Genomic DNA, 27,928 nt, shown 5'->3' on the forward strand with positions numbered 1-27,928 from the left:
GCTTGGTTACCCCGGTTATTAAGTAGATGAAGAAGTTAAGAAGTAGAAGAACACGGAGTAGAAGAAAAATCATCATCTCGGAGTCGGAGAAAACACATCTTGGAGTAGGTGAAGAACCATCTCGGAGAAGGAGAAGAGCCATCTCGGAGTAGGAGAAGAGCCTCGTCCTCATGCTGACCGCGGTGAGTTTAAACCCCGTGTTCAGTGAGGCTGCGCTGCGGAGTTCGGGTTGTAGTTTAAAGGTCCGCAGTGTTAAAGGTCGAGACCTCAGCTGGTCAATGCCTTGTGGACTTCTCTCTGTTGTTAGTCTTGCGGTGGTTAATATTCACTGTCTGAGATAAACACATGGTCCATCCATTCTGCTTCGGTTTAAAACGTGTTATAAGATTGACCCACCATTTCCTCATGATGTTTTACCATCATCACGATCAGGGGCGTAGCTATCATTTCAGCGCAGATTGTTTAGGAGTAAGCCAACTTCTATTGAGGGATTTATCATCCTCGCATTCAATTGCGCCTCTTAGTGGCTAAATAACCAAATAACCTCAAACAGCTGCAGTACGGCACAGACTCAAGTAAAAATATAACCGCAAGCGGTGATTAACGGGGTCCGAGCAGCATTAAAAGTCAAGAACACTCTAATGGAAGATATATAAATATGACAAATAATTATGAAGGAAAGATGTTGATGAAGATGTTCCACTTAATGCAATACTTCGTCTCGGCTTTCATGTGAGCTGCAAAGCAATGGCCCAATGTCATGTTCAGCTTGTTCATAATGCTATAATCGGCATTCGAACTCTCAACCTAAGGATCACCTGTACAAGGCATTATCCCATTGAGACACTGATAAACCTGAACTGCAGCCTCATACACATGGTGAAAATGTCTATTGATAAGCATACAACATCCAGAAACCTCCAAGCACACACTTTTCAAGTGAATTAAGGGCTTTCTTAAAAGCATATACCTGAAAAATCTGTAGTCAAGAACACTAACGGAAGAGAGTTAATCGTGAAGGAAAAATGGTAAACGAAGAAGTTCCCCTGATGCAATACTGTGTCTTGGCAGTCAGATTCTTGGAAACGAATGAGTCGGAATGTTGGTGCTGTTCAATGTTGCGTTTCTTAACCCATTTGTACCGGCTGCTGTGCGGCGCAACATTGTATCTAGTAGATACAATGTTGCTCCGCGCAGCCGGTACAAATGGGTTAATGGTAAACACGCATTGATGCGCAATCCGGTCTTAAAGGTAAACACGCACAGATGCGTGATCCGGTCTGAATGGGTTAAATAAGTGGCAATGACAGAATGTCATGCTCTAATCAGGATTCAAACTCACAACCTAAGGATCACAAGTACAAGGCATTATCCTGTTGAGCCACTGACATTCCTGAACTGCATGAAGCCTCATTCACATGGTGAAAATGTCTTTTGATAAGCACACCACAGCAAGAAAACTCCAAGCATACATTTCACAAGTGAATTAAAGGCTTTATTAAAAGAGCACAGATCTGAAAATTTGCACTGTTAATGGTATCCACCTAATAATAGCCGTATGGTAGTTATGCAATAACAAAATGGTTACATAGGCAAAATGGGTTGAGACTGTGGACGTTTGGCTTTTCTATGAAGTTGTGGGAAAAGTAAACATTTTTAGAGCAGAAGCAGCAGGGTTTTATAAATGCATATGATTCTAGAGATTAATATTCTGAAAGAATTTTGAGCCCAGGTCAATCTGGTGAGGAGAAATAAGCCTAATTCATGATTTTTTTTTTTACAATAGCGCCACCTTTGGGTGCAGTACCACAAATTTGGGTTTATGGGTAGAGGTGGTTATTGGTCACCATTCCTGATGATTTCAAGAGTTTTCTACTTACGGTATAGGCTGCAGTATGACTTTTACAGAATTTGAGGGAAAAGAAAAACGTTACAGAAACAATATGATGATGATCTAATGATCAAAATCAAAAGTTTGAGCTGCCAAACTCTGATTGAGTTGACACAGAATGAGGCATCTACAGGGTAAATAGCCAGATAATTAAGTGCCAAGTGACAACATTGAACATAAGTTTAGTAAAACATTGTTGCTTTTAGCAGTTATGTTAAGTCAATAGCACAAAAAATGGCGTGGAAGTGACACGGTAACTTTGTAATAAGTAGACAGGGTAGCCCCGCCCATTCTGCCGGTGATCTGAGTTTGCCCTGCATGATGGTGTGTTCCTGAATCCTCGGACGCCAGCCTTCCAAGTTGCACTTTGGACGTCATTTCCGGTCTCCAAGCATTTATAGCGTTAAATACCAGCAACAAAACAAACACAACTTTAATTGTATTGCAAGCACAGCAAGACCATGCAATGTATAAATTGGTGACCAGAATATAGTTGCAATGTAATCAAGTGTGTAAGAGCATTTAAAATCGAGATTAAAATGACCAACCTGGTACAAATACGTGGTAAAAAATACCAAAAAAAAAATCTCTTCACGGGCGCTGTTGACAGCGTCATCACTGCTCTCGGTCTACTCTCAGATTTCCCGAAAGTTGAAGACAAAAAGGGGACGTGCCTCCGAGAAATGCCGCAAGAAAGGATTGAGGAACGCACCATAAGGGTCTGGAGAAGAGCAATGCATTACTTTCTAGTTTCAATACGTTTTTGCGGGAGAAAATTAGGATTAGACGGTTTTTGCAAAACCGTCTGTGCATCCAATACATGGTAAAGTTGTTTGTATCTTTTCGAGCTGGTTTGCTAAAGAGGCTAATGTAGCTAACATTGACTAGCCAATGAGTAACTGGAACGATATAAGGTGCTACCAGCCAGGAAATTACGTCACATTCTCGCTAGAGCAGATTGGGCGTACCGGCGCACCATAGAAATGGATCACACCAGTTCCCGTACACCACTTCTGCGAGTGGTGTACAAGGCATCTGGATCACACCATGAGAACAAGGCGAGTTGGTTTGACGAAGAACTGAGGAGTCTATCTATCTATCTATCTATCTATCTGCGCGCTGAATATCCATACAGCATCTTCTCACCCCATTCATTCTTCCCTTATATGGGGATATACTGTACCCCTAACCCGCTCTCCCCCATTCTCCTCGACCTACTCTGAGCCTGCATCTGGGGCCTCCACCATATTTGGAACATGCTAGCTACATAAATTAAACATGTCATGCTCGGGGTCGCTCCATAGGTCACTGTACTTGTTCAACCTGGCAGCCATATTGGTACAATCCTGCAGCTGTGCTTGGGGGAGAGTGGTACTCACTGTTCAATGTTTCTCCACGCTTATTAGATTCATATAGCGTGTAGGCAAGATAATAATTACATAGTATCATTAAATGTAAGAGTACATTTCTCCCATAATACAGATACCGTAGCTTTGGCTATCTGCCGATATCAGTCTGATAGTTTGTTTTTCTCTTGAACAAATACAAAAATATATGGAAGCCCTTTGCTTCCATGAACACATACATGTGTGTGTATGTGTGTGTGTGTGTGTGTGTGTGTGTGTGTGTGTGTGTCATCAGTTGTAGTAACCAAGAAATGTGTGTTTTTGATGTTATTCGAGATAAAGCTCATGATGAGGCTTGTACCTTTGTACTCCTTGGAGTCCTAGCTTCCATCTGGCAAATTGTTTGTGCAGATAGCAGAACTTGAAAAAGATTGTTAAAGCATTGTTTTTAGCTTGTAGCTTCTACCGGGCGCAAACCGCATATGTAAGAAGGGTCGGCTTAGCTCAGGAGGTGGAGCAGTTACCGTCTTGTGACCGAAAGGTTGCTAGTTTGATCCCCAGCTCCTCCTAGCTGAGTGTTGATGTGTCCCTGAGCAAGACACTTAACCCTAACTGCTCCTGACGAGCTGGCTGTCGCCTTGCATGGTTGACTCTGCCGTCGGTGTGTCAATGTGTGTATTAACGATGTAAGTCGCTTTGGATAAAAGCGTCTGCTAAATGCCCTAATTGTAATGGTAAGAAGCAGCTAGCCTTCTTGATGATTCTTCATGATGCTCACTCGCTCTCACTTTTGTTTCCTTTGTTGTTACTACCCATGAGTTTAAAGTTTCCCTGTAAGAATCAAGTAAACTCTTTGTCTCATTGAATGTATGTGTGTTCAATTGCTGCGTGAAGCTTCCCATGATCATTCTTTGAAACAGTCTTCATCATAGGCTCTGGATATTTTGACTCGGTTTTAACCTACCAATAAGATTGTGTGTTCTGCAGATTCAGGGTTTTTGTACCATACTGAAGTGAACTTGTTGGGGTCGATGCTTAACCAAGCCCCTTGCTTCCCTATTTGGCTTGGGATACGGTTGAACCGGAGCTCTTAATGGGAAATATCTGTGCTTGTCCCAAGAATGGGGATGTTGTCCGGGGATGTTGTCCGGACATGTCCGGACATGGGGATGTTTATGGGAGGCGGCGTAGTCTGGACTTGCATGTTTTGTTGCTCCGGTATCAACCATCATTGGTGTTTCTCTGCCTCCTACCTGAACTGGCAGTATGCGTTCTGTAGCATCAGGGGTAATGCTGGCAGCCTCCCCTCCCCGGTAGGATCCGCTGGGCACCCCTAGTACCCATGGTGGGTACCCTTGGTCAGTATCAATGGTCAGTACCCATGGTCAGTGGTACCCAGGATCTGTACCCATGGTTTACTGACTCACGGATTCAACCCAGAGGGGGGAGGAGTGTTGGGGGACAAGGTTGGGTAGCGTTGTGGTTGACCAAGCTGGGCCACATGGGAGCAGATATTTTACGATGGGAACAGGATGTGTTGAAGATCTTACCCATCTAAAGATTTCCAGATCTCTGTCGTCAGATCTCCAACATGCCCAGTTCTTCTATTAAGTGATTCCTTGCTTTTATAAGGAATCAACTCTAACTTTAACTATAAGGAATACAATATTAACAAAATAAGCTCAAAGAAGAGAATTCAATGAAGTAAGGTTTACCGAAGATTCAACAAATAACTAATATACCAAGATGGTCCATTGATCACCTAAAGTAGAGCAAGACCACCTGGGCTTTCCTATCCTAAACTACTCCAGGATATACCATGTGGGCATTTTGTCGCCGCCTTGCTGGGTCTGCACTTCCTCAGGAAGAGGCTCCCTTGTGGGCCCCACTTGGTTGGGTTGCTGGAGGCTAGAAGCCCCCAGCAACTTAAAAAAAAATAATAAGTAAAAAGAGTACAGATATGTACATTACATTTCCAAAAGCATCATAAAGAGTAAATACATTAAGTGCGTCGAGGGTACAAAGTCAAACAAATTATCAGGTTTATGTTGGCTTACAGAGAAACCGGGGACACTGGTAAGATGAGGACAGGAGTATATCGTAAAAATCTTGTCTATAGCAGTAGACCTGGCTCTTAAGTCTGGTTCTACCCATCTTTAGGGGGTTCCTCTACTCATGGGGGTTCTGTCTGTAGCAGTAGACCTGGCCCTTAGGCCTGGTTCTACCCATCTGTAGGGGGTTCTCGTGGGTGGTAACAGGGTACACAAGCTCCTCCTTTTAGTGCATCTTAAACAATTACATAATTGTACTGTGATATTTCTTTGCTCATACAAATTATGATAAAGTTGGCTAAATACCTTTTTTAAAACAAAGTCATTTGCTTTTGCTTGACAGTTATGTAATCATATTGCTAATTCCCCTCCGCTCAATTATTTTTGACAGAAGTCCTTGCACAGGTGGGTCAAGGTAGGACACAAGTGAGGTAACCCAGGTTCCAATGAGTGATGAGGCTGGTTCAGCCGGGGGTGCAGGGGAAAACCTCTGGATAACTGAAGCCCAGTTTCCATTGCTGCAGTCTCGTACCGGAGCTCAAAAGAAGGCCCTCACGGCCCAAGAGGCCTGGACTTGGAGCCAATGTCGCTCTCTGTGTCTGGACGGAATTGGGGGGGAAAGGTTATTAGTTAAAAGGAATAAGGATACGCTATTTAAGTTAAAGGTCACGTTAAAATGTAAAAAAGTATGCTGCTCGTTCCATTTGAAACTAACTGAAAAGGGTTCTATTTCCAGTTCATCCTGTTTGATTTCAGCGTATTCCTAAGCTGTTTGTATAGACTGCGCTGTGTATTTTCATTGTAGTAGTATTCTTGAAGTGGAAATCACGGCAGCTTGGCAGGTTGGATCAGAGGGTTGAATAAAGGGCTTATTCCAGTATGTCATGGTACAGACTCAGGTTGAATAATCTCTAGTGTAGGGAGGGGTGAGGAGCAGTCTCCAGACCTGCTCCTTTGCTGTCGATCCCTCTCCACACCCAACCCTATGGGGCGAGTATTATACAAAAGAAAACGTGAATCACAAAAGAACCGATGCAGTGTCTCCCTTGATGAGGTATACGGCCCTGGCTATGACTCAAAAGGCCTTGCACCGCCAGCCGCACAAGATAATCTTGTGGCGTAAATTCCTGGGTTGTTGTAGCACTTATAGCGTTCCTGTTTGTCTTGGTTGGCATAGCTACACGACGAGTTGCGGAAGAACAGTCATTGGCTAGTCATTGTTATTGTTAGCTACCTTAGCCTCTTTAGCAAACCAACTTGAAAACAAACAAAACTTTACATTGTATTGCATGCACAGCAAGACCATGCAATGCATAAATTGGTGACCGGATAAACGAATCAAGTCTGTAAGAGCATTTAAAATTGACATTAAAATGACCAAAGTGGTACAAATACAAAGAAAATACATCTCATTATGGGCGCAGCCATCTTTGTTTGTCGAGTCGTAGGGTCAACCTCAGCGAACTCTGTGGACTCTCAGAATCCCGAGATATTACGGCCAAAAGGATTCGTGCCTCGGTGAAATGCCGCAAGAAAGCTGGGAGATTTCCCACTTTGCAACTTGTGCGGGTGGTGTATGAGACGTCTCGAACACACCATAACACCTTGTATCAGTTGGAGAGGCACTGGCCTGGCCCCACACTAAGAACCGTGAGCACAGAGACACTAGAGTACACCAACCTTCTACAATCCTTAAGCTGGAGTCTGCTGTATGGTGGTGAGTAATGCCTGTGGCCTCTGTTATATGTGCTGCTCTGTTGTCTCCTGGTGTCGCTGTAGTGTACCAGCTGTGGGGGGGCGGCAGCCACGTCCTGGTGTGTGGACTGTGGGGAGGCCCTGTGCCGGGTCTGTGTGGAAGCCCACAAGAGGGTGAAGGTGACCCGCTCCCACCGCATCCTGAACCAGCTCCCAGGTCAGTTCCTCTTACACGGCTGCATAACCTCCAGGGACCAGCCCCATCTGCTAAAGTATCCGTGGCAAACCTCAACTGTGCTACATACCGATGTTTGACCCTTGTCTACCACTATGAACTATTACGAGTCTTGCAGTCATGTGTTCTCCGCGGTCCAGTTCCTAAAGATGCACTGCACTCAGTCAGAGTTCATCCTGTTCTTCACCATTTGGAATTAGTTTGGTCACTCGCATTGCGTATGATTTGATTGATGACTGACAGCCTCACCTGAGTCACTCAACATGTCTGCCTGACTAAGGCCTGTTGGCCTGGCTGAAACGGGTCCTGGTTTAAGAGCGCTGTTTGTCCTCACAGCGGACTTCCCCAGGTCGGACTCGGCACCCACAGGCAACTACTGTCCCCTCCACCACGAGGAGGTTCTGCAGCTCTACTGCTTCACCTGTGACGTCCACACCTGTCGCGACTGCCAGCTCATGGACCACCGCACTCACGAGTGAGTACCGGTTCACTGACAGCACGAGGCAGAACGTAGGCAAGCCCGCCTGTGGGGGGCGCCTCTGAGGTCTTACCCTTTGCTTCCTCCTCCCCCACACGCCCCTACAGCTTCCAGTTTGTCCACGAGGCGTACAAGAGCATCAGGAAGCAGATGTACGGTCTGTTGGTGCCCGTAGACAAGCACACGGAGAAGGCCATGCAGAGCATCATGCTGATGAGTTCCAGGTGAGACGTGGTCTCTGGGCATGTGCAGCACTGCACTGGACTACAGGCTGGAATAATGTTGATGAGATGTGGTTGAATCGCTGTTTAAGATGATGTCGGCAGGGGTCAGGTAGAGCGGGTTGGCTGGTAACCAGAAGGTTGCTAGTTCGATCCCCAGCTCCTCCTAGTTGAGTGTCGAGCTGTGACTGCTCCTGAAGATCTGGCTGTCGCCCTGCGTGGTTGGCTCCGCCGTCGGGTGTGAATCTGTGCATGATAGTTGTAAGTCGCTTTGGATAAAAGCAACTGCAGAATCCTATAAATGTAAATGTCGAACAAGATATTTATTTTTCGAATTAATATTAATATTGCTGACAGGGCCCTAGTCCTACAATACAAGAACAAGCTATAGGACAAATGGGGGCATTTTCAATCAATACACCCGTGTATTGATTCGGGGTTGAATTGTGTGGTGTGTGTGTGTCGTGTAGCTAGGAAGGTTTTGAAGTGAAGATTTCTCCACCTACAGGTTGAAGGAGATACATTCCCAAAAAGTGGAAATGAAGGTCACCTTTCTAACGATAGTAAAAAGCTTCTGCCTCCACTTCAAAGAGAGACTATCCAACCACTATGCTCAAGTGGCGGTAAGGGAACCATCTTGGTTGGATAAGATGCACCTCATTAATCCGGGGAGAGCCGATGTTACAGCAGCCTCGTTGCGTCTGTTCCAGGCCATTTACACCTCAGAGGAGGAGGTCCTGAAGACCAGGATGCAGAGCCTGATGGAGAAGGTGGAGGACTACACCATACGGATCAAAAAGCTTGAGGACGACGCAACGGACATCAAGACTCTGCTGGCCCGCAAAACCGAGGTAGCGCACAATGAAACATACGCTAGATCCACTACCGTTCCAAAGGTCGGGCTCACTTAGAATGTCCTTCATTTTTAAAGAAAAGCACTGTTTTTTTCAATGAAGATTAAATGAAATTAATCAGAAATACAGTCTAGACATTGTGAATGTGGTAAATGACTATTCGTGCTGGAAACGGCTGATTTTTAATTGATTGCTCTACATACAGTAGGTGTACACAGGCCCATTGCCAGTAACCATCCCTCCTGTGTTCTAATGGTACGTTGTTTAGCTGATGGTGTTAAAAGGCGGATTGATGATTAGAAAACCCTTGCGCAATTATGTTAACACAGCTGAAAGCTGTTGAATGAAAGTTAGAATTGTCATGGAAAACAGGAAATTGTCTGGGTGACCCCAACCTTTTGGAACGGTAGTGTATTTATAAAGCATTTTTTTTACTATTTTACTAGCTAATCTTCTAGCAGACGTATTGGATTCACCTTGGGTTTAAAGTGCAGCCCCCACACTCTGCTGCCCTGCATATCATGAGCTGAACACGCGTTGTTCTGCCTTCCAGATCAGCACTTGGTCAGAGTGGATTCTGAGCCAGGAAGTCGGTCCTCCTGAGACCATGACCAAGCCTAGCCTCACCATCAACACTGCCGTGGTGAAGGCCATCCTCTCCCTCGGTGAGTACAGGCCTGTCTGGAGAGGTCAGAGGTCAGGGGTTTGTTGTGGTAGTGACCTCGCCGGGCTATTGCCAGACCAAGCCAATCGTAGATTGCACGTTGGTCTGGGGAAGCTGCTGTCATTTTCTTCAGCACGAGAGGCGTGATCAACGGGCCAGATCAACTGACTCTGTACGCGATTGGCTGCTTGCCGTCGCTTCCCTGTCGTCATTGTGTTAAACCAGCCAATAGGGCGCCAGGGGGAAAAGCCAGCTCGGATGTTTGGCCCCCGCAAAAACGTATCGGAAGCAGAAAGAAATGTGTTGCTCTTCTCCAGACCCTTCTGCAGGGCAAACTCAAACCGCCGGAAGAAAGGGTAGGGCTCCCCAGGCATCATATTGAGAGAGAGTCGTTGCCTGTCAGTGGATGTCACGGAGCAATACGTACACAACGTGTTCTTAGAGCCAGAATCCTCCTCATACCCATCCGCTCTCTCAGTATGTAACGATCACATCGATAATCAGAATGTTCTTAAGAGCGGGAGGGGGAGGGTGTTCATTGTCTCACTTTTTGACATGGTACTGAAGGTGGGAAAGAGGTGGGTCCTCGGACCGAACCAGCTCTACACTTGGGTAGGGCTGCTAGATTTTGGAAAAATCATAATCACGATCATTTTGGTCAATATTGAAATCCAAATCAAAATTCGATTAATCGCCCAGCCCCTACACGTGGGTCAACATGAAGAACGTTAACATCTGGCTTAGGTTAGGACCTACTGGGACTAGAATGGTCTAGGAGTAGGCTACAAATGCTGTCTAGGACTGGCTGCAGACCCTGGTGTCTGCTGCAGGGGCAGTATCTCACCTGTTCATGTGCTGCTTGTTCTTTTGCAGGTGAGCTTCGAGTGTCTCAGGTTCCTTTCTCCTGCAAGGAAATCAACCCTCAACAATGGCTTTCACAGCCCCTGAAAGTTGTGGGTGCGACCACTGCGACCCCCGCCGCTCCGACGGCAAAGACCTCCCTCTATCCCCCTCCTCGGCAAGCAACGGCCCTCCCCCAACCCAGACAGCCCCCGCGCCCGGCTCCGCCCCGACGTTCAGTCAGTCATGCCTCTGTTCTGGGATCAGCCAGGTCTTATCTGCCTGCCTTTTGCCCAGACCAATCTAATGTAAGATATGCTGCCCACCCCACACTGTCCTCCTGCGAGTCTGGTTGGAAACCAGTACATCAGCAGACCCTCCAACAGCAGACCCTCCAACAGCAGACGGGCCAACAGCAGACAGGCCAACAGCAGACGGGCCAACAGCAGACGGGCCAACAGCAGACGGGCCAACAGCAGACGGGCCAACAGCAGACGGGCCAACAGCAGACGGGCCAACAGCAGACGGGCCAACAGCAGACGGGCCAACAGCAGACGGGCCAACAGCAGACCCTCCAACAGCAGACGGGCCAACAGCAGACCCTCCAACAGCAGACGGGCCAACAGCAGACCCTCCAACAGCAGACCCTCGATCAGCAGACGGGCCAACAGCAGACCAGCATCATTGGATCGAGCCTTCAGAGCTCCAGCAATTATTATTTTGGGTTAGGCTATCAAAGCCAATCGCCAATAGGTCCAGCCACCACCACCTCATCGTGTATCCCTACAGGCTACCCTCAGTGGCACAGCCAGGCCCAGTCCGGTCACCCACTAGTTAACTCTGAGGGGTCCTTGGTGGCCCAAAAGGAACAGCCTCTACCTCCGACGCCTTCTGCCGAACACCCACCGGGCGGAGTACCCACCACTGTGGCCAACCTCTCCAACCAGCTGCCCTACTGTGTCCTCCCCATCGGGACCACCTTCTACCCCATACTATCTTCCGCATTAAGCGGCTACATTAAGGACAAGACGGGCGGCGCGGCGGGCGAGCCAAACCAGAAGGTTATCATGTTGGGGGCGCCCATTAAGTCCACGACTCCCACGGTGGTGTTAGACAAACACTCTGACCCCAAAGTAAAAAAAAAACCGCGGCGGCCAAAGACTTCTTCCTACCACTCTATCTGTCAACCGATCCCTCCGAGTACAGCGCCATCATCGTTGGATCCCTCTGCGCCAAAGGCGGTACCGTTTCCCTTTGGCGGTTTCCCCCCCAGGGGCAGCGGCCATGATGCAGAGGTACCTGCCGGGCACCGGACTCAGAACCAGATCCACCCGGTTACTCCTGAACCCAGTCCGCCACCCCTCCCCCTCCCATCGGAGCGGCCGACCCCACCCCCCTCCGGCGACTCCTCGAGGGCTAAGCAGGTCATGGAACAGAACCCCCTTCTGTACCAGATCATCCTGGATAGTTTCTCATTCAGTAGAAACACCGGAGACTCCTTAACCTCTGACCCCGAGCGTAAGCAGCCCAGCCCGGACCCCAGAGGAGCCCCGCCCTCCCCAGAGGCTCCGCCCCCGACCACCAGGACGGTGAAGGCCCTGGCAGACTCCGCCTGCGACGTCTCCTCCAGCCAGGGCCCAGAGGAGTGTCTGTGGTACCCCAACATCCAGGACAACGAGCTGACCTCCACCGTGTCCGACCCCACGGCCCCCGAGGACATCTCCTCCGGTTTTCCTGAGCGGCCCTCAGTCTGGGGGGACGGAGGGGAGCTCTCGGACACCCAGGGCCACAATCGGCCAACGTACCCCGGCGTGCAGGAAGCGACCACCTCCTCCCTGCTGAGCGGGGACATGGTCCCGGAGCCCCCGGGGGCCTCAGCCGAGGATGCGGCCGGTCCTGAGACTCCAGGAGAGCAGCAGGTGGCCACACAGCGGCCGGGGGAGGAGCCAGGGGAGGAGCCGGGGGAGGGGCCGGGGGAGGAGCCGGGGGAGGAGCCGGGGGAGGAGCCAGGGGAGGAGCCGGGGGAGGAGCCAGGGGAGGACGACGACGGTCGGGCGGCGGCGACGGGCCCCTGCAGCCGGGCGGCGAGGACGGGCCCCTGCAGCCCGTGGCCAGTGGTGTCTCTGTTCCGGCTGCCTCTTGCGGCGGTCGCTCCCGGCCGCCCGACTCCCCGCTACCTGCTCCACCCTGGGGACACGGAGCAGGAGATGTTCCTGGAGGAGGTGACGGACGACGACCTGGTAGGGAACCTTCTGATCCATCCCTGCCGGGGGTTCGGGTGTTTGACTCCCAGCCGAAAGGTCCTGGGATCGAGCCCCGAATACACCTGTCCCTGAATACACCTCAACCTTTCAATGACCCACCCGCCCCCCGCTGTGGCCCAGTATGGTACGACCCACTCGCCCCCCCGCTGTGGCCCAGTATGGTACGACCCACTCGCCCCCCCGCTGTGGCCCAGTATGGTACGACCCACTCGAGGAATTGAACCCGAGTGCCTTCTGTGTTGCAGCCCCATGCCGAGGAGCAGGCCGCCTACCTCCAGCCTCTGTCATCGCCCGGGTCCCCTGAGGGCCCCCAGGCCCCTGGGTCCCTGGCGGTCTGTGCGTGCTGCCACGCCCCGTCCTGCGACGCCGCCTGTAGCCAGTGTGAGCGCAGCTTCCACAGCGCCTGCCACGTGCCCCCCGGGGCCCGGCCCGGGTAAGAGCTCTCTGTCTGGAGGTCTTGTGTCTCGGGGCCCCATCAGAGGGGTCCACCGCCGTCTGGGGCCAGTCCCCACTCCACCCTCCTGGGTGCTGGGGGGTTGAGTGGGCGGCGTTATTTGAGGGAGAACCTGAATGCATTGGCACGTAGCGGACGACGGGATTGAGACCTGGGCCTCGGATCCTAGCACCCCCATGGGGGTCTCAGTCCCATGTTTTAGTATTTTCTGAATTGGTTTGTTTGATTCCAAAATGTGCGGTCCATGTTCCCGTCTCACCGGTTCCGCTGGTTCTGGTTGTAGGCCGGATTGGGTTTGCTCGCTGTGCCAGGACCTGTCGGACCCCGGAGACCCCTACGCCTCAGAGAGGAGCTACACGCCCTGCCTGAGCCTGCTGGAGCAGCGGGTACTAGAACCACACACTCTGGTCCTAGAACCACACACTCTGATCCTAGAACCACACACTCTGGACCTAGAACCACACACTCTGGTCCTAGAACCACACACTCTGGTCCTAGAACCACACACTCTGGACCTAGAACCACACACTCTGAACCTAGAACCACACACTCTGGTCCTAGAACCACACACTCTACCTAGAACCACACACTCTGGTCCTAGAAGCACACACTCTGGTCCTAGAACCACACACTGCTCCTAGAAGCACACACTCTGGTCCTAGAAGCACACACTCTGGTCCTAGAACCACACACTCTGGTCCTAGAACCACACACTCTGGACCTAGAACCACACACTCTGGTCCTAGAACCACACACTCTGGTCCTAGAACCACACACTCTGGACCTAGAACCACACACTCTGGTCCTAGAACCACAGTAGCTCTGGTCCTCTTGTGTCGACGTGAGGCCGGCGTTGTGTCGACGTGAGGCCGGCGTTGTGTCGACGTGAGGCCGGCGTTGTGTCGACGTGAGGCTGGCGCTGTGTCGACGTGAGGCTGGCGTTGGGTCGACGTGAGGCTGGCGTTGTGTCGACGTGAGGCCGGCGTTGTGTCGACCTGAGGCTGACCTTGCTCCTCTCCCAACAGAAGTGTGAGCACGTGCTGCTGTCCCTGCTGTGCCAGCTGGGAGACCCCACAGAGGTATTCCAACAGTCAGGTCTTTGATGGACCTTCTTTATCTGACCAGCAGCCAAGAAAAACTAAACCGTCTGTTTCATGATGATCCGTTAACTGCAACACTAAGCATAATAATGATTATTTGTACTTGATAAAGTGCTTAATCGATTATCCTAATTAGTTGAGATCCATTTGCTGTCGAGCGACGGTAGTGTATGAACACGGGGCTGTGGCTCCGAGTGTAAATGTGTTCTGTTCTTCAGGCTCTGGGTCTGGTCCAGAACCGGCTCTGTCACCTGAAGAACCCTCCCTACAGAACCTCCTTAGAGCTCATCACTGACCTCCAGCTGGCTGTGGACCTTCACTCCCCCAGAGAGGTACCCCCTCACCCCCCCTCACCCCCCCTCACCCCCTCCAGCCCCCCAGAGAGGTACCCCCTCCCCCCCCCTCCCCTCCTTCCCTTCAGCTCCCCCCACCCTCACCGCCCTGTCTCCCCCTCTAGGACGGGGCGCCCAGCCTGTGGGAGGGGCTCCAGCTGACTGCCCTGCTGGGCGTCGACCCCGACCCCTCCCTGAGGGACCCCCAGCAGCCAGCCAGCCCCCCCGGAGACCTGGGGCCCGGTCGGGACGCCGAACTGGAGGTTAAGGCGGGGCATCGCAGGGGCCGCCCGAAGAAGAGGGCAAGCGTCACGGGGAGGGGCCTGAAGAACAACGGCTCCGTGCCCGCCAAGAGGAGGGGGAGGTAGAGGGTCTGGGGACCAGGGGCCCCTAGAGGACATGGGGTCCCTAGAGGGTCTGGGGACCAGGGGCCCCTAGAGGACATGGGGACCCTTGAGGGTCTGGGGACCAGGGGCCCCTAGATGACATGGGGCCCCTTGAGGGTCTTGAGGACAAGGGGCCACTAGGGGTCTGAGGACCAGGGGCCTCTAGAGGACCAGGGGCCCCTAGGGGTCTGAGGACCAGGGCTTCTGGGGAAGCTATGAGCCGGTACTACTTGATTGGGCCGGTCTTTTCATTCCCTTGTCTCTGTGACTCTGAACTTAGAACAAATGCATTCTCCTTGAATTGTGGTCCTGGGTGTGAGCGCTGGTATGCTCTGTGAATGACTTGTTTACATTCCTTCTGACACTTTAACTGATTGTATTTTTTCCTGCATTCTATTGTTTACGATGGGCAAAGAATCTAAACTTGAGCCCCGAGATTTGGGTTTGGGCGAAGTCTTGAAGTGGGTCAACGGTGGATCCTGGTTTTGTTCGTCCGGCTTTTCAAGATGTCTTCATGCGTGCAGCTGCAAAGAGTTTTGTGAAAGCGATCAGACCACAACGATGCCGTCCTGAAGGCGATCAGACCTCTCCTCTGCCATCTTAAAGGCTAAACGCCCAGGGAACTGTTCCTTTTTCAACAACTGTTTTCACACAAATAAATATATATTTTCAGACCAAATCTTTCTCATTATTTAACTTTCGATATAAAATAGTCTGCTCTCTTCCTGCAGACTAAAGCACATTGTTTCACAGATCTAACACAGATTAATGTAATTTATCTCCATGACCAGGATACATTGCAGATGACATCGTCAAGTCCATTTTATTTATACTGTACTAATTCACAGTGGCCTACATGATAACTCTCCCATTAAGGAGCAAGAAAGACTCCTTCAGGGTACCATCGGAGACCAGAGTACCACCAGGTACAACCAAGGTACCATCAGAGTACCACCAGGCTACCATCGGGGTACCACACTTAGACCCGTGGACTGAAAGGCAGTTGCTATCCACGGCCAGCAGGGGGCAGTAGAGTAGTAGGGTAACCTTCACAGTTAGGTAGCATTATTGGAGATGTTTAGGTTATGCGTATGTAAGCACTCTTTTTATTTGAGATAACAGGACTGACTCCACTGCATTCATGTATACACATATTAATGGATTTTAACATATTATTAAAATCCACAAATAATTGCTTCCTTCTACTCACGACATCAAAGACGTACTCGTTCATATTTGGTGTTAGGAGTCTTTCATTTCAAGCTTCTGTTTATATTGGAGTTTCTCTGGGCTTTTTGACATCATTCGAAGTGCTGTCTTTAGCGCCTTTTGTACTTTCAGGAGTTTAAGATCTGACCTTAGTTCCTGTTCATCTGGTTACAAGAGCAAAGATGGGGTTCTCAATACTTTCATGCCGTGACCCAAGTGGATGTTCCTTTGACCCCTGGACCCACCATAGCATGTGTGCAGTCAAATAAGCAATACATTACCCGGCCTGTATGTATACATGTCTGCATGTCTGCATGTGTGTGTGCATGTCTGTCTGTCTGCATGTACGTACGTATGTCTGTCTTTATCCATGTATGTATTTATGTATGTACTCATGCAGTATGTATGTATTTACATACAAACATTACTGATACTCCTATGGTCTCTCCTACTGCTCTTTTGGTCTCTGCTCCTGTGAATTTGTTGGTCCATTCACCCTCATCTTGAATCGTTGTCTCTTCAGGCTTTCTCTTTCTCTGTGACTTACAGAGATTCCAGAAAGAGTCTGATTTCATCGCTGATAGTTCCTGAATGTGTCTGTTCTTCTCGGGTTTGATGGTCTTCTTGCAGTGTTTGAGTGGCTTACAGTACTGTAGATATTTCCTAGTTCTAGGAAGCGTAGAGCTTCTATTGGTGCTGTAGACGTGTTTCAGGTTTGACATACTCCTTAATGTGGTCCGTACGACTTTACACTCTTTACCAAACCTGTATGGACGTTTCATTTTTTGTGCTTGTTTTTTTCAATTTGGGTTCCACCACAGTCCTCTGAAACATAAAACAGTGGATGTCTTCAGATAGTCGTCTGAAGAAACTCCTCTGGAGCTCTGATCTCTGCTACCAACAGACGATCTGTCTCATCTCACCTCCTTCGTTGATTGCTTCCCTCCCTGTCCTTATGTTTCTCCTTTCTCTGGTCACTCAATATTAGGCTATTTCCATATTAATAGTATAATATTAGATTCTAGTCTACTTCAATAGTAATAATGATACTATATGATAATAGTATAATATTAGATTCTAGTCTACTTTCATATACATAATGAAGCTCAGTGATAATAGTGTAACCCTAGCTCCAAGGCCACTAGGCTTTGATCACTAATATCAGACTAGTTCAGAGGAAGTGTTGGTGGGGATGAAGGGATCAGACCAACAGGTTGGGAAACAATGGTCTCACTTTCTACAGCCAAGCACCAATAGGCTAACAGTTCGATTCAGAATCTTTTCATATTTGCAATGTTTCATAATTAAAACGTCTAAATAATAATTAAAGGTCTTGTGAATGCTCATGTGTTCTAGGAAGTGCGTTTTAATGAGCGTGCTCGCCCCTCCGGGTTGAGGGCTGACCCACTTCTCAAAACTCTTCTTCGAAAGACCGCAGACCTTCCTCGAAAAAGTTTGAGAAGACGTGTTGAACACCATCTTCCATCCATAATCTCCAGGATGAGATCCTCTTCACGTCTGGAACAATGTTCAACAGACGTGGATGGGAACCATACTAATGATTCATTGATAAAATACAAGTATTTTATAATGGTTTTCATGTATCAAAACTAAAGCTACTTTGATGCTGTAATGGTCACTTGATGGCTAGTGGTATCACACAGGAAATTACGCCTCACAAAAAAACAGTATATGTGGTATTTTAAAAGGTTTAGGCTACTATGGAATATGGTGTCATTAATTACTGGAATGCTAATTACTTTGAATGAATTACAGCTAAATTCTGTACTTAAGCTAAGTACCTGGGACTTGTATCAAGTACGTTGGACCTCTGGTGGAAAGAAGGTAAAGTATTGCTGGTCCTTCGTCCTGTACCTCACTGTTAACCCACAGCTGCTGTAACCGTGACGATTATCTTGATGATGTAAGGTCATCTCTTGGGTTCTGATTACAGCGACCTCCGTAAGATGGGGGTGAATTATGGATGAGGCGCGCTATGGGAAACACTACTGTATGGACGATGGCTGATGGCCGCTAACGAAGAAGAACTGGGTCAGAAGGGGAATTCACAGACTGAGCTCTGAGGTTTAATTTGTAGATGTATATTCTTCATATCACTATATGACTGCATGTATGCATGCATGTATGTATATACTCTTGCAGTATGTATGTATTTACATAAACAAACAAACATTACTGATACTCTAATGGTCTCTACTGCAGCTCTATTGGTCTCTGCTGCTGTGAGCTGGTTGGTCCATTCATCCTCATCTTGAATCGTTGTCTCTTCAAGCGTTTTCTTTCTCTGTGACTTCCAGAGATTCCAAAAAGAGTCAGAGTCCAGCGCCGTTAGATTGTGAATGTATTCCTGTAATGTTGGGCATTTGATTGAGTATTAATGACGGAAGGCAACATCACCCCAACCTTCTCATCTCCATAATCAAAGTGTACAGATTGTGTGCACACGTCACAAAAGTACATCTTGGGTATAAGTGAACACTAGAATTCGTCCGTTTGACGTTAACCAGGCTTTTGAAAGTGTTTGCTGTGAGTAGAACATTTATTCTGCGGTTCATTATTCAATTAAAGGCAGTAAAACATGGAAACGGTTACTATTGCAATTTTATTTTTAAACACATGCACTCTGAAATAAGCCACAGTTGACATCAGTGAGCTACTGTCCTGAATAAGCCTCCATTCTTATCCCCTTGCCAACACATCCTCCGGCTGCTTCTGCTTAAAACATCACATGACCTGATGAATTGAAAGTATGATATCTATATTTACTGAAAACATCCCCATAGTACATAGATGATCTCAGGAGTATAAGATGGTTCTAAGGTGGAGCTCTGGATGAGTGTTGAAGATCACAGTCTTGTGTTCCTACCCCATCACCACAGACAACACAACACTGAGCACCGACGATTGGTTGAGGCTCTAAACTAATCGACCCATATGCCTGTTGACAAAGGCACCACCTCCTCTCCCTCCTCCTCCTCCTTAGCCTCTTCCTCCCCTCCCACCACATCCTGCTGTGGAGGTGGGGGGCCCCACCGCAGTGGGCCCCTCAGTCTCCGGCCTCCTCAGTCTTCGTCCTCCTCCTCCTCATCCTCCTCCTCCAGCTCCTCCACCTCCTCCTCATTGGCCACCCTGGCCTCCTCCTCCTCCTCCTCCTCCTCCTCCTCCTCCTTGTCCTGCTCCGCGGGCAGGGCGGGGCTCAGGTACTGTAGGATGGGGCTGAGCAGCACCTCGATGGCGGACGGCCTCCGCTGGGAGGTAACGGGGGGGCACTCCTCCACCTCCACCTTCAGCTCCTCCACCTCCTCTTTCAGCTCCTCCTCCTCTTCGGCCACCCTGGCCCCCTCGGCCTCGGGGCCCAGGGGCCCGGCCCCGTCGTGGTCCGCCGGCCCGGCGGGGCTCAGGTAGTCAAAGGCCTTCTGGCTCTCGGACACAAACTGTAGGATGGGGCTGAGCAGCAGCTCGGTGGCAGAGGGTCTGCGCTGAGGGGTGACGGGGGGGCACTTCCCGAGCTCCGGGGCCCCCCCGTTGGCCATGCCGGGCGTGGCCGCACCGGCTCCCTGGGGGCTGGCCGCGCTGCCGGAGCCCAGCCGCGCCCGGGAGTACAGGCTCTTGCGGCGGCGCGGCCGGCCGTCCATGGCCTTGAGGAACAGGCTGTTGGTGGAGTCCCGGCGCGGGGCGATCTGGGTGGTGAAGCGCTCCTGGTTCAGGAAGTCCTCCACCTCCTGGTCGCTAGGCTGCTGCAGCTGAGGACCAGCAGGAGCAGTGTCAGGAGGGAAGGGCTTTGAGACTGGGACTGTAAAGGCTTTGAGACTGGGACTGTAAAGGCTTTGAGACTGGGACTGTAAAGGCTTTGAGACTGGGACTGTAAAGGCTTTGAGACTGGGACTGTAAAGGCTCTGAGACTGGGACTGTAAAGGCTTTGAGACTGGGACTGTAAAGGCTCTGAGACTGGGACTGTAAAGGCTCTGAGACTGGGACTGTAAAGGCTCTGAGACTGGGACTGTAAAGGCTCTGAGACTGGGACTGTAAAGGCTCTGAGACTGGGACTGTAAAGGCTCTGAGACTGGGACTGTTAAGGCTTTGAGACTGGGACTGTAAAGGCTCTGAGACTGGGACTGTAAAGGCTCTGAGACTGGGACTGTAAAGGCTTTGAGACTGGGACTGTAAAGGCTTTGAGACTGGGACTGTAAAGGCTTTGAGACTGGGACTGTAAAGGCTCTGAGACTGGGACTGTAAAGGCTTTGAGACTGGGACTGTAAAGGCTCTGAGACTGGGACTGTAAAGGCTCTGAGACTGGGACTGTAAAGGCTCTGAGACTGGGACTGTAAAGGCTCTGAGACTGGGACTGTAAAGGCTCTGAGACTGGGACTGTAAAGGCTCTGAGACTGGGACTGTTAAGGCTTTGAGACTGGGACTGTAAAGGCTCTGAGACTGGGACTGTAAAGGCTCTGAGACTGGGACTGTAAAGGCTTTGAGACTGGGACTGTAAAGGCTTTGAGACTGGGACTGTAAAGGCTTTGAGACTGGGACTGTAAAGGCTTTGAGACTGGGACTGTAAAGGCTTTGAGACTGGGACTGTAAAGGCTTTGAGACTGGGACTGTAAAGGCTCTGAGACTGGGACTGTAAAGGCTTTGAGACTGGGACTGTAAAGGCTCTGAGACTGGGACTGTAAAGGCTTTGAGACTGGGACTGTAAAGGCTCTGAGACTGGGACTGTAAAGGCTTTGAGACTGGGACTGTAAAGGCTCTGAGACTGGGACTGTAAAGGCTTTGAGACTGGGACTGTAAAGGCTTTGAGACTGGGACTGTAAAGGCTTTGAGACTATTGCGTTGTTAAGGGCTTTGAGACGGAAACTGTGTTAAGGGCTTTGAGGTTCATTATTTATTATTCAAATGACGTCAGTAAAACATGGAAACGGTTACTATTGCAATTTTATTTTAAAATACATTCACTCTGAAACAAGCCACAGTTGACATCAGTGAGCTACTGCCGTGAATAAACCGCTATTCATATCCCCTTGCTAACACATCCTCCGGCTGCTTCTGCTAAAAACATCACATGACCTGATGAATTGAAAGTATGATATCTATATTTACTGAAAACACCCCTATAGTACATTTATATGCACAGCTATATTCAGGAGTGTAAGATGGTTCAAAGGTCCACGTCCTGGTCGCTAGGCTGCTGCAGCTGAGACAGAGACAGGAGCAGTGTCAGGACTCAAGGGCTTTGAGACTGTCACTGTCAAGGGTTAGGGTTACTGTAACTGGTAAGGGTTAGGGTTACTGTAACTGTCAAGGGTTAGGGTTACTGTAACTGTTAAGGGCTTTGAGGCTGTCACTGTCAAGGGTTAGAGTTACTGTAACTGTCAAGGGTTAGGGTTACTGTAACAGTGTTGAGGGCTTTGAGAGTGTCACTGTCAAGGATTAGGGTTACTGTAACTGTGAAGGGCTTTGAGGCTGTCACTGTCAAGGGTTAGGGTTACTGTAACTGGTAAGGGTTAGGGTTACTGTAACAGTGTTGAGGGCTTTGAGACTGTCACTGTTAAGGGTTAGGGTTACTGTAACTGTCAAGGGTTAGGGTTACTGTAACTGTCAAGGGTTAGGGTTACTGTAACTGTGAAGGGTTAGGGTTACTGTAACTGTGAAGGGTTTTGAAACTGTCACTGTCAAGGTTTAGGGTTACTGTAACTGAAGGGTTAGGGTTACTGTAACTGTTAAGGGTTAGGGTTACTGTCACTGTCAAGGGTTAGGGTTACTGTAACTGGTAAGGGTTAGGGTTACTGTAACTGTCAAGGGTTAGGGTTACTGTAACTGTCAAGGGTTAGGGTTACTGTAACTGTGAAGGGCTTTGAGACTGTAACTGTTAAGGGTTAGGGTTACTGTAACTGTTAAGGGTTAGGGTTACTGTCACTGTCAAGGGCTTTGAGACTGTAACTGTCAAGGGTTAGGGTTACTGTCACTGTCAAGGGTTATGGTTACTGTAACTGTGAAGGGCTTTGAGACTTTAACTGTTAAGGGTTAGGGTTACTGTAACTGTTAAGGGTTAGGGTTACTGTAACTGTGAAGGGCTTTGAGGCTGTCACTGTCAAGGGTTAGGGTTACTGTAACAGTGTTGAGGGCTTTGAGGCTGTCACTGTCAAGGGTTAGGGTTACTGTAACAGTGTTGAGGGCTTTGAGTGTCACTTTCAAGGGTTAGGGTTACTGTAACAGTGTTGAGGGCTTTGAGACTGTCACTGTCAAGGGTTAGGGTTACTGTAACTGTCAAGGGTTAGGGTTACTGTAACTGTGAAGGGTTAGGGTTACTGTCACTGTCAAAGGTTAGGGTTACTGTAACTGTCAAGGGTTAGGGTTACTGTAACTGTTAAGGGTTAGGGTTACTGTAACTGTCAAGGGCTTTGAGACTGTAACTGTTAAGGGTTAGGGTTACTGTCACTGTCAAGGGTTAGGGTTACTGTCACTGGTAAGGGTTAGGGTTACTGTAACTGTGAAGGGCTTTGGGACTGTAACAGTGTTAAGGCTTTGAGAGGGTAACAGTGTTAAGGCTTAGGGACTGTAACAGTTAAGGCTTTGGGACTGTAACAGTTAAGGCTTTGGGACTGTAACAGTTAAGGCTTTAGGACTGTAACAGTTAAGGCTTTGGGACTGTAACAGTAAAGGCTTTGGGACTGTAACAGTTAAGGCTATGGGACTGTAACAGTTAAGGCTACTGTAACAGGGGGGCGCGGCTGGACTCACCATGGCGTACAGGGGGCTGGAGTTGATGAGGAGCTGCAGCAGGACCATGGAGAGCTCCTGCAGGTCCACCAGGACCTCGGTGGCCTTGAGGGGCAGACCCCGGAGCTGGCCCGCCAGGTCCAGCTCGGCCAGCAGGCCGGCCTGGGCCCGGAGCTGGGTCAGGGCCAGGCCCCGAAGGGCCCCCGCCTGCAGCACCAGCGCCGTCAGGAACAGCTGCAGCTGACGGAGCTGCAAGCCCATCATGTCCACCACCCGGCCCAGACCCACCTAGAGGACCACCAGTACAGGCCCAGTACATCAGCACTCACACCAGTACAGGCCCAGTACATCAGCACTCACACCAGTACAGGCCCAGTACATCAGTACTCACACCAGTACAGGCCCAGTGCATCAGTACTCACACCAGTACAGGCCCAGTACATCAGCACTCACACCAGTACAGGCCCAGTACATCAGCACTCACACCAGTACAGGCCCAGTACATCAGCACTCACACCAGTACAGGCCCAGTACATCAGTACTGAAACCAATACCACAATACATCAGTACTGACAATAATACTACAATACATCAGTACTGACAATAATACTACAATACATCAGTACTGACAATAATACTACAATACATCAGTACTCACACCAATACTACAATACAGGCCCAGTACATCAGTACTGAGTTGGTGATATAGGTGGGGTTGGTGGTGTAGGTGGGGTTGGTGGTGTAGGTGGGGTTGGTGGTGTAGGTGGGGTGGATGGTGGAGGTTGGGTGGAGGTGGGGTTGAGGTGGGGTTGAGGTGGGGTTGGATGGAGGTGGGGTTGGGTGGAGGCCGGTAGATGGTGTAGGTGGGGTTGAGGTGAGGTGGGGTGGAGGTGGGGTTGAGGTGGGGTGGGGTTGAGGTGGGGTGGAGGTCTGTTGGGTGGGGGCCGGTAGACGGGGCAGCCTCACCCGGGCGGCCCCGTCCTTCAGGCCCTGGGCCACGGTGTTCAGGGCGTCTCTCTGCCTCAGCAGCCGGTGGTAGAGCTGCAGGCTGAGCCTCAGCAGAAGGCCTCTGAACCGCGTCCACAGCCCCGGCTCCTCGCCCTCATCCTCCTCCTCATACTCCTGCACCCGCCGCTCCCACTCCCGGCCTGAGGAGAGGAGGAGGGGAGACGAGAGGAGGAGAGGAGGAGAACACACAGTGAGAGGAGGAGAGGAGAGGAGGAGAACACAGTGAGGAGAGGAGCAGAGGAATAGAGGAAGAGAGGAGAGGAGAGGAGGAGAGGAGGAGAGGACAGGAGGAGAACACACAGTGAGAGGAGGAGAGGAGGAGAACACACAGTGAGAGGAGGAGAGGAGAGGAGGAGAACACAGTGAGGAGAGGAGCAGAGGAATAGAGGAAGAGAGGAGAGGAGGAGAGGAGAGGAGGAGAACACACGGTGAGAGGAGGAGAGGAGGAGAACACAGTGAGGAGAGGAGAGGAGGAGAGGGGGAGAACACAGTGAGGAGAGGAGCAGAGGAATAGAGGAAGAGAGGATAGGAGGAGAGGAGAGGAGGAGAGGAGAGGAGGAGAACACACAGTGAGAGGAGGAGAGGAGGAGAACACAGTGAGGAGGAGAGGAGAGGAGGAGAGGAGGAGAACACACAGTGAGAGGAGAGGAGGAGAGGAGGAGAGGAGGAGAACACAGTAAGGCGAGGAGGAGAGGAGAGGAGGAGAACACAGTAAGGAGAGGAGAACACACAGTGAGGAGAGGAGGAGAGGAGAGGAGGAGAGGAGGAGAGGAGGAGAGGAGGAGAACACAGTAAGGCGAGGAGGAGAGGAGAGGAGGAGAACACAGTAAGGAGAGGAGAACACACAGTGAGGAGAGGAGAGGAGGAGAGGAGGAGAGGAGGAGAACACACAGTGGCCTTATCCACTGACTTCAAATGGAATAGAACCCCTGACCCCAGGGGGCAGGGTGGTGCCTTGCTCCCGGACTCACGCATGGTGGGCGGCAGTGGCAGGTAGTACGCTGAGGCGTCCTCCAGCTGGCTGAGCACCTCGTCCAGCCCGGAGTAGGCGGCGCGGCCCAGGGGCGAGTCCTGCAGAGCCCCCAGCTGGAGGCGCAGCAGCTCGCTGAGCTCCGCGGCCCGCCCCGCCACGTCGTCCACCGTCAGCAGGAGGGCGTCCTTCAGGTGGCCCATCACCTGGAGGGAGGGGGATTAGGCGTCTGCTAGCCGACCGGCTAGCCGTCCGCCAACCGACGGGATAGCCGTCTGTTAACTGACTAGCTAGGTGTGCGCTGACTCACCAGCTAGGTGTGTGCTAACTCCCTAGCCAGGCGTGCTAACTCCCTAGCTAGGTGTGCTAACTCCCTAGCCAGGTGTGCTAACTCCCTAGCTAGGTGTGCTAACTCCCTAGCCAGGTGTGCTAACTCCCTAGCTAGGTGTGCTAACTCCCTAGCCAGGTGGGAGCTCACCTCCTCAGAGGACTGGTGCAGGACTGGGAAGTTCTTCTCCAACTGGTCCAGACCGACACAAGCGTAGTCGTTGGCGGCCTCGACTGAAGACATGAAGAGATGAAGACATGGTGAGTGAGTGACTGACTGACTGACTGACTGACTAACCGACTGACTGACTGATAGAGAGTGAATGAATGAGTGAGTAAGAGTGAGTGAGTGAGAGTGATTGAGTGAGAGTGATGGTGAGTGAGTGAGTGATGGTGAGTGAGTGAGTGAGTGTGTGAGAGTGATTGTGAGTGAGTGAGAGTGTGAGCGTCAGTGTGAGTGAGTGAGTGAGTGAGTGAGAGTGATGTTGAGTGTGTGAGAGTGAGAGTGAGTGTGTGAGAGTGACAGTGGTTGTGAGTGTGTGAGAGTGAGTGATGGTGAGTGAGTGAGTGAGTGAGTGTGTGAGAGTGAGAGTGATTGTTAGTGTGTAAGAGTGAGAGTGAGAGTGTGAGTGTCAGTGTGAGTGAGTGTGTGAGAGTGTGAGTGATCGTGAGTGAGGGAGTGAGGGAATGCTTGAGATGAAAATTATGAAAATATGTTAAACAAATGAGGGAGTGAGTGAGTGAATGAGTGTGCTTGTGTGTGTGTGTGTGTGTGTGTGTGTGTGTGCGTGCGTGTGCCTCTGTGCGGTGAGCGTACTCTGCGGGTTCAGCCTCTGCAGGAGGGGTGTGACCTGGCTCAGGGCGGCCAATGAGGCGGTCCGGAGGCCGACCTCGGCCACATCCCCCACCACCCCCAGCAGGGGGAAGCGACCTTTGACCCCCGAGTACACGGCGGTCACCGACTGGAGGGTGGAGCTGACCAGAGGCAGGCGGACCACACGCAGCACCGCGTTGCCCTGGAAACCCACGTACACAAACATATTTTCAACAGGGATGACGGTAGCCTACTGGGTAAGGAGAGGACCGGTAACCGGATGGTTGCAGGTTCAAATCCTGACCGGTGCACGAAAATGTAATGTCGACAGGGTGAGTAGTAGTGCAGCCCCCTCCTACGTCCACACAGATGAGGTGTCCTTGAGCAAGGCACGCGAAGCTTTTATATTAAATGCACTTACTGTACGTGGTACAACATACATATTGTGTGTTATACGTCCTTGCACTTAAACCAGCACTTAGCATTGTGTAGCATCTGTCGTGGCAATTCCTTGACCAGATATTGCGTCTAAGACAGTGGACATTTTCAAACGCAAAAAGCACACAATACTTGTGGAGAATTATGGTCATATATACTTGTAATAATAGTAAAACCAATGATACATCACAACATGCATCAACAAACAATAGAATAGGCATACAATACAATAATCCGAGGCCTCAGATGGGAGTTCGCCCTGCGTCTCTCTAAAGGTCGGCAAAGAGAAGTCCACTGCATGACTAAAGACAGCAGTTCTGATACACTTCAGTCGGGTTCCTGAGGGCAGCTGTCCCCCAATAAACCAAAAGCCTTTGTTAACCAGAGAGTAATCTGTTGATTGAAGCTCCTTAATAAGCCATGGATTGGGGTTCACGGCCGTGCCTTATCAGTTACCCTGTCCCTTCTTCCCCCAGTGGTCGGTTACAGCTTCTAACACATTCACCGAAGGGGTCACGACGTTCCAACAGGTACAGAGGCATAGAATGTGAAAACAAATATACATCACACCAAGCACAAAGCTTAACATTTTAGACAACCCTGAAGATGAGCAGGGTGGCAAGACCATACACGGAATAGTAAACAAAGCCTAAGTTCATAAAAGGTAACAACATGTGGACTTTTCCATCACACATCTTATCCTAGATATCTCTGTTGTATACGGGGAATGGGTTAACCTAGTGATTGTTAGTGCTTGGCACTTGGTTCTATGAACATCCTTACTGTTCAGTGAGAGATATATTGTTGTTTCTCTCTTCTGACAAATGTACTTATTGTACGTGGCTTTGGATAAAAGCGTCAACTAAATGCCCCGAATGTAAATGTAAATGTACATACACTATGAGCAAGGCATTAACGCACGCCATCATTGGTTGGATTCCCTCTGGTTGATCTAGTGTGTTTTTTGCGGCTCACCCCATAGTCGGAGCCGTTAAAAATCGACGTCTGACCATCTTGTGACATGTTGTGGAATATCTGAGGAGATCAAAGAAAACATATTGTCATCATCGTCATCATTGTCGTCATCGTCACCGTCATCATCATCGTCATCGTCATCATCATCGTCCTCGTCATTATCATCATCATAGTCATCATGTCACATTATTTAACCATGGGGGGAACAACGTCTGAAAGGTCCTAGTGTGGCCTCCCTCTCCTCCCTCCATTCCTCTCCTTCATTCTCTCTCTCCCCCCTCCTCTCTCTCTCCATCTCTCCTCTCTGTCCCCCTCCCCTTCTCCCCCTCTCTCTCTCTGCTCTCCACTCTCCCCTACCTCTCTCTCTCCCCCCCCTCTCTCTCCTCTCTTCCCTCCTCCCTCTCTCTCTCCTCTCCAAAAGCCTTTGTTAACCAGAGGGTAATCTATTGATTAAAGCTCCTCTCTCTCTCCTCTCCCCCCCTCTGTCTCCCCCCCTCTCTCTCTCCCCCCTCTATCTCCCCCTCTCTCTCCCCTCTCCTGTCTCTCCCCCTCCTCTCTCTCCTCTCTTCCCTCCTCCCTCTCTCTCTCTCTTCTCCTCTCTCTCTCCTCTCCCCCCATCTGTCTCCCCCTCTCTCTCC

General features: G+C 50.1%; 2 protein-coding genes across 2 annotated transcripts; one reads left to right on the forward strand and one right to left on the reverse strand.

Moving 5' to 3' along the window:
- On the forward strand, positions 1-15,451 carry LOC307092191 (uncharacterized protein). The gene is made up of 13 exons (XM_079759104.1): positions 1-182; positions 7,068-7,200; positions 7,555-7,693; positions 7,804-7,920; positions 8,426-8,540; positions 8,628-8,768; positions 9,325-9,436; positions 10,309-12,515; positions 12,785-12,972; positions 13,277-13,379; positions 14,019-14,072; positions 14,312-14,425; positions 14,551-15,451. The coding sequence occupies exons 1-13, from the start codon at positions 171-173 to the stop codon at positions 14,791-14,793; spliced, it is 3,678 nt and encodes a 1,225-aa protein (XP_079615230.1). The 5' UTR covers positions 1-170; the 3' UTR covers positions 14,794-15,451.
- On the reverse strand, positions 14,904-27,338 carry plin6 (perilipin 6; the record flags this gene model as incomplete). The annotated part of the gene is made up of 8 exons (XM_079728732.1): positions 14,904-14,930; positions 19,374-19,784; positions 22,780-23,046; positions 23,725-23,906; positions 24,738-24,942; positions 25,215-25,297; positions 25,881-26,079; positions 27,291-27,338. 8 exons carry the CDS (start codon positions 27,336-27,338, stop codon positions 14,904-14,906), a joined length of 1,422 nt encoding a protein of 473 aa, XP_079584858.1.
- Between the last annotated feature and the right edge of the window lie 590 nt (positions 27,339-27,928).

Source organism: Pollachius pollachius (assembly GCF_949987615.1).
Source record: "Pollachius pollachius genome assembly, chromosome: 1".
Lineage (NCBI taxonomy): Eukaryota > Metazoa > Chordata > Actinopteri > Gadiformes > Gadidae > Pollachius > Pollachius pollachius.

Coding starts and splice junctions, on each gene's coding strand:
- LOC307092191 (XM_079759104.1), top strand. Junction 7,921..8,425: donor ATCATGCTGATGAGTTCCAG/GTGAGACGTGGT, acceptor CTCCACCTACAG/GTTGAAGGAGATACATTCCC. Junction 14,426..14,550: donor ACCTTCACTCCCCCAGAGAG/GTACCCCCTCAC, acceptor CTCCCCCTCTAG/GACGGGGCGCCCAGCCTGTG.